At 36.8% G+C, this 12,849-nt stretch overlaps 1 protein-coding gene and 1 long non-coding RNA gene across 3 annotated transcripts in view; one reads left to right on the top strand and one right to left on the bottom strand.

Annotated features, from left to right (window-relative positions):
- The window catches only part of LOC125675645 (uncharacterized), a 28,597-nt gene extending 26,879 nt beyond the window's left edge, over window positions 1–1,718 (top strand). For both annotated transcript variants that reach the window (XM_048913420.2, XM_048913419.2), the window contains exon 2: window positions 95–1,718. In XM_048913420.2, the coding sequence (XP_048769377.2) occupies window positions 233–1,372 (1,140 nt within the window). In that variant the 5' untranslated portion in view covers window positions 95–232 and the 3' untranslated portion in view covers window positions 1,373–1,718. The remainder of the gene's footprint in view (window positions 1–94) is intronic.
- LOC125675647 (uncharacterized) lies at window positions 1,719–12,827 on the bottom strand. The gene is made up of 3 exons (XR_007370590.2): window positions 12,700–12,827; window positions 5,758–5,868; window positions 1,719–1,876 (listed from the first exon to the last, which is right to left on the bottom strand). It is a non-coding gene; the product is annotated as an uncharacterized LOC125675647 (long non-coding RNA).
- Window positions 12,828–12,849: the final 22 nt, after the last annotated feature.

The following is a 12,849-nucleotide window of genomic DNA, read 5'->3' as shown; positions in this document are numbered from 1 at the left end:
TTCTTTAAACACTATAACCAATAAACTGTTAGCTCTTTCATTCTATCACATTTTGTACAGATGAAAATTTCTATGATTTATCTATTTGTTTCAGATTGTGAGAAACACGCTGTAATCTAGATGAGGTTTACGACAGGAGGTGTAATTTCTTTCCGGATGTAAATTTGTTTTAATGGATTATTCTCCTATCATCTAGACTGAAGAAGGAGAAAGACCCTTAGCATTTTGTAGGATGATCGATGGACGAAATTTAACCACTATGTGCGAATCGCACAATGTTAACACGACACAGGGAATTATGTGCCATGCAGGTCCAGAGTACCCAGACTTTCCTCCGCCGCCACCACCACAAGGTTACGAACACTTCATGGCGGTCAACGAATTTATCAAGGTTGCAGTGCCTGTGATCTTTGCACTCGGTTTTCCATTAAACTGGGTTACATTTTACATCTTTTCGCAATCTAAGCTGAGGGATGCTTCTTCGTCCCGTTACATCGCCGCTATTGCTTTCGTGGATAACGGAGTAATTCTTACCCATCTTATGCATCATTTATCCGGTTATTACCAAATTCCCGTGTTCGCACTGCATGGAGCTTGTCAGATGATTAATTACTTTAATTTCATGTGTACATTTCTTTCCATTTGGTACACAACCGCACTTGTCATTGATAAATTCATTGGATTGTATTGGCCAGTCCAAAGGTCGGAATATTGCACGGAGTTCCGGGCCAAGTGTGTAGCTGTTTCTCTAGCGATATTTTCAGTTGTGTTCTACCACCACTTAGTCTGGACTATGGGGCCACTGAAAATATTTAACGGTCAAATAATTTGTGTACCGTACCAAGCTCCAGGATTGCTCGACACTTGGTACACCCTAAATAAAGTGGATTATGTGATCGTTGCCATTATTCCATACATTACAATTGTTATTTTGTTATTCCTTATCGTGGTTAGAGTGTGCAAGTACAGGACAAACGAGAGACAATTAAATGGATCTATCCGCGGAAGGCCTTCTAATGTATCTACCCAACAAGAATTCAAAACGATGCCTCTAGTAATTGTGGTAGGGACAGCCACAGTCACATTGGGACTTCTCACCAACGTTTGCAGGATATTTGAAGTTGTTCAACACGTTGTAATCACTGTCGCTACATTTCTTTCTCAGGTGTCGTTTTCCTGCAAATTCTTTTTATATGTGGTGACGTCAGAAAAGTTTCGTGATCAACTGTTCGGTCTTTGCCGCCAAATCGTCTACAAGCTTCTCAGGGTTTTCCATTGTAATGGACGCGAGACGGAACGTACCTTCATCAGTGTTAACCAACAAACAGACGACATCCATGAGTTTGAGTGCATTGTTGAATGTGCTGTGTGACAACTGATGTTGATGCTGAATGATTCAAAATGTCTGTGATTAATGTGTGATTTCCCGGAACATCAAATGATTTTTAATGTCTGTCTTTTTTTATCACTGCAAATTAACTAAGTGTTATTCCTAGACAACGTTTGCGCAAATTGTACTTCTGAATGCAATTATAGCTTATTCTATTAGACCTGTAGAAAGGGGAGATATGAAAGCGTTGTAAATTTAATAACATGATATTTTAATTATATTAATCCATTATTGATTATTTTCATTTTGTAAAATCTTATTGTTTAAGCCTAATGTATATCATTTATTACATTTCCATATTAAATTTCAAAATGGGATCAACGCAAAATGAATTTAAAAAGTTTTAATAGATAGAGCATTTTAGGAGTTCAGACGATACATAGAAAACTCAAAACGTCTACAGTCCCCTGTGTCCATTAAAGTTAATTTAGCCAAACGCCCGTTTGGCTATGAATTGAAGTCCTTTATTCACATACATGTCTTAATCTGAAAAAAAAAAAAACATTCATATTACGGAGTCCTTCCTTGTGACAAAATCGTTATCAATTCCATTTTATATACAGTAAATAAAGAAAGGAACACAAAACAAGATGTGTAAACACTGATAAAGTAATTCTGGTATCCAGATAAAGGTCTTGTCGCACGGAATTTACATGTGAAAGTCCTAACATTAAACATTCAACAGTTATGGCCAACGTTAAAGATTTTCAAAAAAATCGTTATCTTTTCGATTATATATATATATATATATATATATATATATATATATATATATATATATATATACATGTAGTAAATATACAAGAAAAACAGAGAGAAAATGAATTTAGTATTTTCCTGCAGCGTAGTTAGAAAAATACAATACTGCCGTGCTCAATAAGGATAAGTGCCTTTCATGAAAGGTGAAGATAACGAGCAGTGATCAATCGCATACATGTAACTCCTATAAGCAATACAAAATAGAAAAGTTGGGCAAACACGGACCCCTGAACACCAGAGGTGGGATCAGGTGTCTAGGAGGAGTAAGCATCCCCTGTCGACCGGTCACACCCGCCGTGAGCCCTATATCTTGATCAGGTGAACGGAGTTATTCGTAATCAAAATCAGTGTGCCAAGAACGGCCTAACAATCAGTATGAAACAAGTCAGACAGCATATGACCAGTGATAGGTTGTATTGGCAAACTAGATCGTTATAACGACCATATAATTTGCGGAATGCCGACTTTAAACAAGACTGTTGAAACCCCTGCACCATCAATTTGTTTGTCAGTAGCCTCTCTCGATTTAAAAACTAAACATACACAGAACAAGCTCTTGTGTATCGAATCAGTAGAGAGATAAAAACACCATATGCAGGTGATAACGGAATATTGCTACATAAATATGGGGAGTTGACGATGAAAAAACTGAAATCATCCAGTTGTCATAAAGTTGAGTTGTTAGTTTGACGTTAGTATCTACTTTCAATAAAATATCTAAGTACGAAGCAGAAGTGGACGACTCTGAGGTGTTATTTATTTTGAGTTCACAGGGATATATTGAATCTATGCAATGGCATAATTTGACTAATGATACTCTATTTGATCTTACAGATAGCTTGTATGTGACAAATATGACAACAAGTAGATGTATTTAAGCTTGTATGTGACAAATATGACAACAAGTAGATGTATTTAAGCTTGTATGTGACAAATATGACAACAAGTAGATGTATTTAAAAACAGGACTGCAATACATGGAACATAGGCTTGTGTTTCTAACGGAAACTTTAATACTTGTTTAGAAATAGTTTTTAAATCTTGAAACATGCAAATATTTCATTAATACATGAATGTGGAATATTTGTAGCTTTGACCTTTAACCTCACAAATCAAGAGTCATTCTAGATCTTATATTTGATCTGGACCTTAAAGATAAAATTCAACAGGGGACACAATCTAGTCTAAATAATAACGTTTGAGTTTCGTGCCTTCATGCAGTTATACAAGTCTGGCAACAAAATATTGTTGCTCACAAGTTTGACTCGTTTTTCGTTTCAAAAGCTATAAAGTGCAATTTTGTGCACAACTGATGTCCATTTTAAGATTTTGAACAACAGGATATTACTTCCTTTGTTGAGCGTTGCTGACGTGAATAAGTTGTTATGTAACTACTCCATCACATTAATCGTTTTTATCAAGAACACTAAAAACTGTTTTTCACAAATCACAGAGAACATTTTTTTTTTAAATTCTCTTGACAATTGTTAATGAAACATGGCTGATTCCGATAAGCATGTAGTTGCATGCGCAAGCTGACCTCCCCCCCCCCCCCCTCCCCCCCCCCCCCCCCCCCCCATGTGTGTCACATGCTACCCCAGATCATTCTTTCATGTACAATTAACATAATTACCGGTGATTGGTGTTACAATTTTATTCATACTCGATGTTTAACCATAGGATAATATCAATTAACCATATAATAAGTCATGATATTCGAATATGAAATCGATGTATTGATATTTACACCGTTCACTATTTTGCCAACAACAATCTTCTGGACAGTGTAAACCTTTGACTGGGCGTATTATATGTTACTACATGATCAGAGAGTCATTGGTCTTTAATTAATACAGTTTCGACTGTCATTACTTCGTATACCATTAAGTAAAGAGTGTTCTAGTCTAGTCCTTACTACCATTCCCTTCAGGATTCAGGGGTGTCTGAAGGATGCCATATGTTCTTTGGCAACATCAGTCATTCGTTTATTGGCATACAGAATGTTCAGATGTTTCCTCAGAATACCGTTGAGGTTCTAGAGGGCGGGGTGGTAAGTAAGTGACCAGTGGAACCCTGTCGTTTTGAGGGGGGGGGGGGGTGTAACGGAGGAGGAACTGTCAATTCTGTCGAGTCAGCTCATCCGTTGCGGACTGCACCTTGCAAGCATCATATCCCCTGTCAAATGAGAATTGAGGATTCGCTCTTGGATAGTAGTAGGAGTAGAGCAGGTGCGGCGGATTCGGGTGGTCAAACCTTAGGCACACCTTTGAAAGTGTGGGTTGGATGACAGATGGATTGCAAAAGGTACAAGTGAGAGTCGATGGGCTTGTTGAGAGTGGGTTTGATGGTTGGGCAGTCTAACGCGCTGTTCACACGCTTGTAGGAGATTCCCCAGGTCTAGAGTTTAATCCTGTGATGGGGCGGAAGAGGGTGTCCATGTATAGTGAATTTCTCTAATGGATATACACTGTATATAAATATGTGTGTGCGTGCGTACGCGCGCGTGTGTGTGTGTGCTCGTAGAGGTATTCAATGTTACAGATAAAACCCAACCCGTACACATGAAGCGATCACTCGTTCCAATACAGCACATGCCTTGTCATATTTTACATTTCAAAAAAAAAAGTACGTTATTGATCCCTGCATTCGAATGTTTACCCATGTCTATTTGTCTGTCTGAATCGATTTTCCATGCGATATCTTCACTTTTGCAGCCCTGTCGGGTCTGATTAAAGGCCGACACGTGATTTTCCCGTTGAATCTGAGGTAAATCTATTACCTAGAATAGATACCTGGTTTTCCAGTGAAAGGTTTAAAATACAGTTAGTAGTTTGGACTATGAAATATCTGCTTTGTCATGGAAAGCTGTGTACTGAAATATGCAAAATTTGAGGTATCATAAAAGCCATCATAGTCCTTCATTTGGATTTAGCAGTGAAGTTCACAAAGGAACAATACTTTCTTATCGCTTGGTTTTAGACATATTATCATCAACACGGCGGGTCTCTTAGTGAAATTACAACCGTCCTCTTCATCCGTCAATAAAAAACATGGAATTAAACAAAAAGAAAATAACTTCATTTATACAGTAATAGGTATAAGAATACAATCATATTGATATATGGTGCAGAATAAAGAAGTTCTTGTTACTTTGTGAGGTAATCCAATTTTGATATGCAACATAATAACTATACCGTCGCGATAGTCGGCAGTTAATACAATGATAGTACTAGTGTTCATTGATTCCAGACCGAGACCCTATAAAGATGTCACATTGGCGTTGACACGCTAAAGAACCTGAACTTGTGTACAAATACTAGATGATGCCTATGATAGCACGGTCAAAATTTGTGGCACTTCGACTAAACTTTTGTGAGGTTTTAAAGAAATAAACTCTCTGCACTAGGACATCAGCTTTCAAATAATCAGTCAATCAATTATAGAAACTGGATATAAATCAAAAATATTCCCACAGGACAATGACACATTCAGTCAAAGGATCCGCAGCTGCCCGGTGTAATGTTTCAATCTAATGTATCTGTGAAATTCAACAACCAATGGAAAAAACACACCGTGGAAATGAACTCCTAGTCAACAATCATACTGACCCTAATGAATTCGGTCTCCTGAAACCTTACATGAAGTCTAGTTCTGCCTCCGTAAACTGTACCAGGTTGTTCTCAATGGGCGCTATAGTCTTCTTACAGGACACAAAATACCTATAATATCAAATAATGATAAAGAACTTACAACCCAGAGATTACTTGTTATAGCGAGCTCTAGGCGTCAGAATTGGTGCCATTGGTGCATATTTTGTTTGCAGTAGATTTCCTTGTGTGATAGATATATCCACCGAAAAATTGACAGGAAACTGCATTAATGTGTGCGATATAAAATATTGGGTTTAATTTCTGATCATTTAATTCCCTTTAAAACCGATTTACAACCTTCTAATCGTATCTGTAACAAAAACTGTCTTCATAAAAGCACCGAAAGCATCGACTTTTCAACATTCAATGAATGATTCACCCAAGCATCTCGTACCTTTTTCATACCTTTTTCATACATACAATGCACTAGGACTGTATTAGAAGAAAGGTAACCTAATAGATTGACAGTCACTTCAGGTGTGATGGTACATTGTAGATCAAAACTGACAATCGGGTAGGCTTTGTCAACACACATACAACGAGGTACATTGTAATACCATACTACTAGGTAAATTAGAAATTTTCCCAAATAGAAAAAATACCATTATCATATTTCGTACATACGTTATCCCCATGCATATGATATGTTTAGAACAATTGTAGCGTGCCCCTCCTACTGAATACAACCGGAAACTAAACATGGGAAGGCTCGAACCCACGACCTACCGGTCACGAAGCAAACTCAACCAATGAACTGTCGCGAGCGGTCCGGCTGCTCTCTGTGACAAAAAAAACAAAACAACAACAACCCACGAAATCGGTCAAAACACGTACAAAGTGCGATACATCAGAATACCTTTTCATTTACGCACGGTGGCGAATCACGTGACTTTTACATGATCAATTACATGGAAAATGGCGACGAAGGTCAATACAAGGAAAAAATTCAAACGATTAAAACCTTTATCAATAACGAATTACCACATAAGTTATTTCAACATTTGAAGAATTTTCTAAGGAACAAATCCATACTAAAATGGTAGTTCTACCTGTGATAAAAGCGGAGAACACTGATTTTCAGTCAAAAACTTCCCGGCCGGCCGCCAAAAAACTGTGTCCATGTTATCTGCTTCTATCGCACGTAGAACTACCATTTTAGTATATATTATTCATTAAAGGACACATCGCATGTTTTTAAACTTTTTAATTTTTTCAGCAAAATTAATTCATTTCATGCCTAAAACTACTTTACATGTGTTTTAAATGAAACAGTTTGCGTAGTTTTCGAGTTTGAAAGCGATGAAATTCAAATCTTGCGATATGCATATTTTCTTCGATATTTTACGCGCCATTATCTGTGACGTCATATGCGACCTCGAGCGAGAAGATTTGAAAACAGTTGTTAGCCATTTCATAAACAGATTAGATTTAATTGACAAACAAACAATTATCACATTAACGGCTTGTAAATAACACTGCATTAGGGTGTTTTGTGCCGTTTAAGGGTGTACTTGCTGTCAGTAGAGAGGCTTTGGACTGTGTTTTTTTCAATTTCCGAAGGAAGGTATGAGGGACAAGACGTGAATATTTTTTGTCGGCACAACGACTTTGCCATAAAAAACCCAGTAGAATTTGTCCCTGTACTTTTTTAAACAAGCACTTGGACAAAGACGTAGATAAACTGCGAGAAAATGGTTCTATCGAAGCTACCCACTGTTACATATAGGCCTACGGCTTATGCTTTCCGTTCTGCTCTCAAATTCAATACACACTCGCATCAACTGACCTTCACCTTGTAACACCATATAGGCAGAACTTCGCTAGCAGTGTCTACCAACTGGTAGTTTTAAAAAAGAAATTTGAAGATGAAAGATAATTGAACTTTCAATTATAAATAATAAAATATGATATTTTCCAACTTTGAATTGAATTATAATGCTTTCATTTTTTTTAAAGGAACACGTACGTGTTTACAACAACGTACTAGCACGCCGCGCTCCCACTTCCTAAGTAACAACGTGTAGATAACAACAACAAAAATGATTAATAAAATTGCTTGAATAAAATAATTAAAGGGTATTGGGATTTTCACCATAAGTTTGATAATTTTCATTATTTTTTTTTTTTTTTTTTTTTCGAAATGCACCCGTGACAGTAGGCCTAGTTGTCAATGATACATAATCGTATCATAATTTAGATCTATCTAACTTCTCCAAAATAAATTTAATAATAATTGCACTGTTTATTTTCAAAAAGCAACAACGCTAATTACAGTTGTTTACAGAAATGACATTACCATATTCTGTTTAGACAGTGATCCCATGTAAACATTATTTACTCCCAGATTTCATACTCGCTTTCCTCGCTACATTTGGGCCGCTATTTGTATGCACTGGTGGCTAAAAGATATAAGACTCGGGAAATTTGTTAACATCGAAATAAATGTTATCCATGGTAAATTTATTAGGCCCCTAAATCCTGAGTTTTTAAAAATATCTAACACTACTTTTACAACAAGTTGATCGACGAAGGTCGCATATGACGTCACTGTACCACGTGACTACCTATCTAATTAACTAGGCTTTTTGAAATCAGGGCTTAGATTTAAGTCCGTATTGTGGCTAATTATCGCAATACTTCAGCGAACGAACTATTACAATTAATTTCTATAAGCATAAGGAAGACAAAATGCATATAATTTTGTATACTTTGAAAACACGATATGTGTCCTTTAAACGTTGATATAAGTCATGTTACATTTTATTATTGATAAAGGTGTTACTTGCTCCTTTGAATTTTCCCTTGTGTTGACTTTCATCGTTATTTTCCGTGTAACTGATCATGTCAAATCAAGTGATTCACCACCGTGTACAGTCAGCGTACAATATCATACAGTGATGAAAAGGCATAATCGTATTCTAGCGCTTTCGCTCATAAATGTGTCTTTGTTGTTGATTTCAAGTAATGATGTGAAGAGAAATGTTCATAGCGTGCTTTAGAAATTTACATATGTGATGTTTTTTATCGTCTCCACCCTTGTACACTCCGTGCTCGTCAGTCAACAATCTGAAACAGCCATGGTTTGATGGAACAGCCATGAAAAAGGCGTAGGTTTGGTGCATTCTTCCACGTACGGTAATGGGTCGGATTGGCATTGTGGCGTCAAAGTAAATGTTTAGGGCGAGTTGTCAAATTACCAACAAAGAGTTTTTCATTACAAAAATCAAATTAGAATGTAAATATGTATTGCTTTTGTTTATGTTGAAAAGTACATTAATTATATTGATTGCGTTATTATAATTATCTTGACGAACAAAGACTCAAATCTGCACTTAGTTTTTTCATATGCAAGTACAATGGAATGTCCAAAAACAATTAACTGTTTGAAGGTAACTCCACGATCACGTGACTTCGCAGTATTATGGGTTCAGAGTAGAAACACTGTATTTGATTTCCACTTAAAGTTTGATTTAATCAACCAAAGAAAATGTATATGTTGCCACCTTTTTAAAGTTGTCATAATGAACAGTGTGTATATTAACATCAGAAAATCGCACATATTCGTTAAACAGCATGCTAAAAAAACCACCCATAAAACTGGTTAAAACGACAGAATCATAATTGCAACAGATTCAAAAGACTGTTGCTTTATAATTCTAATATTAATCGTGGATTACAGGTAAATCATTGTATCAGCTGATAAAGATTAATCAATTGAAGATTTTGCAAACGCCGATGACGTCACATGAGGATTTGTTGATTACAAGAATCTGTAAAAAAAAAAAAAAAAATTTAATAAAAAAGAAGAAGCTTATGGACCACAACGCTCACCTGAGGTATCGTTAGCCCTGCTATTCTTCAGAAGATGTTAAAGACTTGTCCCATACCTTAATCTCATTTAAAAAAAATTGTGACTGCATCCTAGTTTCACGGGCTAGGGAATCTGAATCCTAATTTTATAGGCTAGGGTATCTGAATCCTAATTTCACAGGCTATGGGATCTGAATCATAATTTCACAGGCTAGGGGATCTGAATCCTAATTTCACAGGCTAGGGGATCTGAATCCACATAACATGGGGAAGCTTCAACATCAATATGACCATGCTGTTACGGAAAAGAACTTTTTGTTTCCTGTATACATGCATTATGTAAAATCTGATCCTCGATCTTAACCCCACTCTAATCCCAGGGTCCATAATTTGAAAAAAATTAAATCCATACACCTAGGGGTTTTTTGCAAATTAAAAATTCTAATGGGGATTTCCCTATAGTCCCAATTGATCCCCTATTGTGTCCCCACAAGGACACTGGGCACTGATTCAAACTGAGGATGTTTGCAAATTAATCACTAACCCTGGCCCTGCTGTTTTTGAGACTTTTCCCAATACATTCCCATGTAAAACATTGATCCCTTATCGTAGTCCCGCTCTTCTTTGGGGGCCATGATTTTAGATTTAGAATTTACACTATGTCAGAAAGCTTTCAACTGTGGTTACATGTAGCTAAAATAAAATGTTGCGTCTACACTAACTGAGAATGATTACATTTTTATATGACCAAGCATGGCCCTGTTGTTTCCCTATTGTGACCCAACTCTATCCCGGGCGCCAAGATTTAAACAACTACTTGAGGTTGCTTGCATATCTATATAATTAATCATGGTCTTCATGTTCTTAAAGATTTTTACCTATGTATGCCATGTAAAACTTTGATCCCCTATTATATTACCCTCACCCTATCATCGGGGCAAAGGTTTCAACAAACTTCAATCTGCACCACCCAAGGATGTTTGCACATCTTAAATATGACAAATCATGGTCTTGCTGTTGTTGAGAGATTTTTAAAGGTGTTTTTTTATTCACTTTGATCTACTATTGTGGTCCCACCTTACTATCGGGGCCGTGATTTGAACAAATTTATATTACACTACCTAAGGATGCTTTCAAATATGTTTCATCTTTTTTGGCCCAGAGTCTCTTGAGAAGATTTTCAAATGACCCCACCAAATTTTCACTATTTCTCTATTATCTCCCAAAAAGAGAGGATGTCGATTTTCCTTTGAACAAAATTGAATCCCCAAGGATGCTTTGTGGAATTGTTAAAGATAACACCTTGGTTCTGGAAAAGAAGTGGCATTGTTTAAAAAAGTTTACGGACGAACAGATGGACAATGTGATCAGAAAAGCTAACAAGAGTACCACAAACGGTACAATATACGCCCGTCGGACAGTGAAATTCAACCTGGAAGCATATTATGCACTCTGAATTGACAACACACATTCTGAATAGAAAAGTCTTAAAGTGGGTCATGGTGCACCAATCCATCTGACATATGAATTGTTATGTATTTCTCTGAGGGTGAGGTTGTGACAAAATATTGGTGCAATATCTACATGTATCTATGATGATAAAAAGTCCAGGAAACCATTTGATCTACTTTTAGCCCTAAAGTAGGTCATGGTGCACCAATTAAGTTGAAATGTGAACTTATTAATAATATGTATTTCTCTGAGAGTGAGGTTGTGACAAAATATCGGTGCAAATCTACATGTATCTATGATGATAAAAAGTCCAGGAAACCATTTGATCTACTTTTAACCCTAAAGTAGGTCATGGTGCACCAATTAAGTTGAAATGTGAACTGATTATGTATTTCTCTGAGAGGGAGGTTATGACAAAATTTCAGAGCAATACCTGTGGCCATACCGAGAAAAAAAATATGGAAAACTCTTTGACCTACTTCTACCCCAAAAGCAGCTAGTGCACCAATCCAGTTGAAATGCTAACTGCACTTGTATTCCTCCGAGAGGAAGCCTTTGACTAAATATCAGGGCAATATCTGTATCCGTAATGACAAAAAGCCTAGAAAACTGTTTGAGCTATTTTTAGCCCAAAAGTAGGTCAAGGATGGACCAATCCAGCTGAAATGCAAACTGAACTTGTATTCCTCTGAGAGGAAGCCTTTGACGAAATATCAGGGCAATATCTGTATCCATAATGAAAAAAGCCCGGAAAACTGTTTGACCTATTTTTAGCCCAAAAGTAGGACAAGTACAGACCAATCCAGCTGAAATGCAATCTGAACTTGTATTCCTCCAAGAGGAAGTCTTTGAATAAATTTCAGGGCAATGTCTGTTCCCATAATGAAAAAAGCCCGGAAAACTGTTTGACCTGCTTTTAGTCCTAATGTAGGTCACGGATGGGGCAATCTAGCTGAAATGCAAACTGAACTTGTATTCTTCTGAGAGGCAGCTAATATGTAAATTTCAGAGCAATATTTGTATCTGTAACGAAAAAAAGTCCGGAAAACTGTTTGACCTACTTATAACCCTATAGTAGGTCAAGGACGAACCAATCCAGCTGAAATGCAAACTCACTCTTACACTTCTCGAGGAAAAAATTGTGACCAAATATGCATCAAAGTCCGGAAAACACGACGTCGGACGGACGGACAGCCAGACGCACGGACAGCGTCATAACATAATACGTCCTGTCTAATGACGGGCGCATAAAAAGTAAAAGACCCCCCCCCCCCCCAATAAACATCATCTGTTACGATATTGTAAATATAAGCTTCGTCAAAAAAGAGTGCATTGATTTTTCATTCACAAAACGTGCACCAGAAAGGTAAATTTGTAAATTAAGTTTGCATTCTAGTTAACATTTAGATAAGGTTGGCATTTATTTTAAACTCGTCATACACTAATGGAACACTGTTTGCCTGTGATAAGACTCGATTATAGTATCTTAAAAGTCTCCTTTTATCATACCATTGCCTGTGATAAGACTCGATTATAGTATCTTAAAAAGTCTCCTTTTATCATACCATATCTCGGTTAATACATTTTAACAACAACGAAAAAAAATATTGACTTGGTTGTCATACAAAAATTGTTCACCTTATCGCCTCTCTGGCTTCGTGTTTCCCTCCCTTTACATACATACATACATAGCTGCTAAATCCGCGTATATTGTTAACATCCGATTCATTAGGCGAGATATGTCTTAATTAAAGTTATCCGGAACTAATGACCCAGAAATGTCAAATT

The sequence above is a fragment of the Ostrea edulis genome, chromosome 3 (assembly GCF_947568905.1).
Source record: "Ostrea edulis chromosome 3, xbOstEdul1.1, whole genome shotgun sequence".
NCBI classification, from domain to species: Eukaryota; Metazoa; Mollusca; class Bivalvia; order Ostreida; family Ostreidae; genus Ostrea; species Ostrea edulis.
This window is presented reverse-complemented; position numbering and strand designations above follow the sequence as displayed.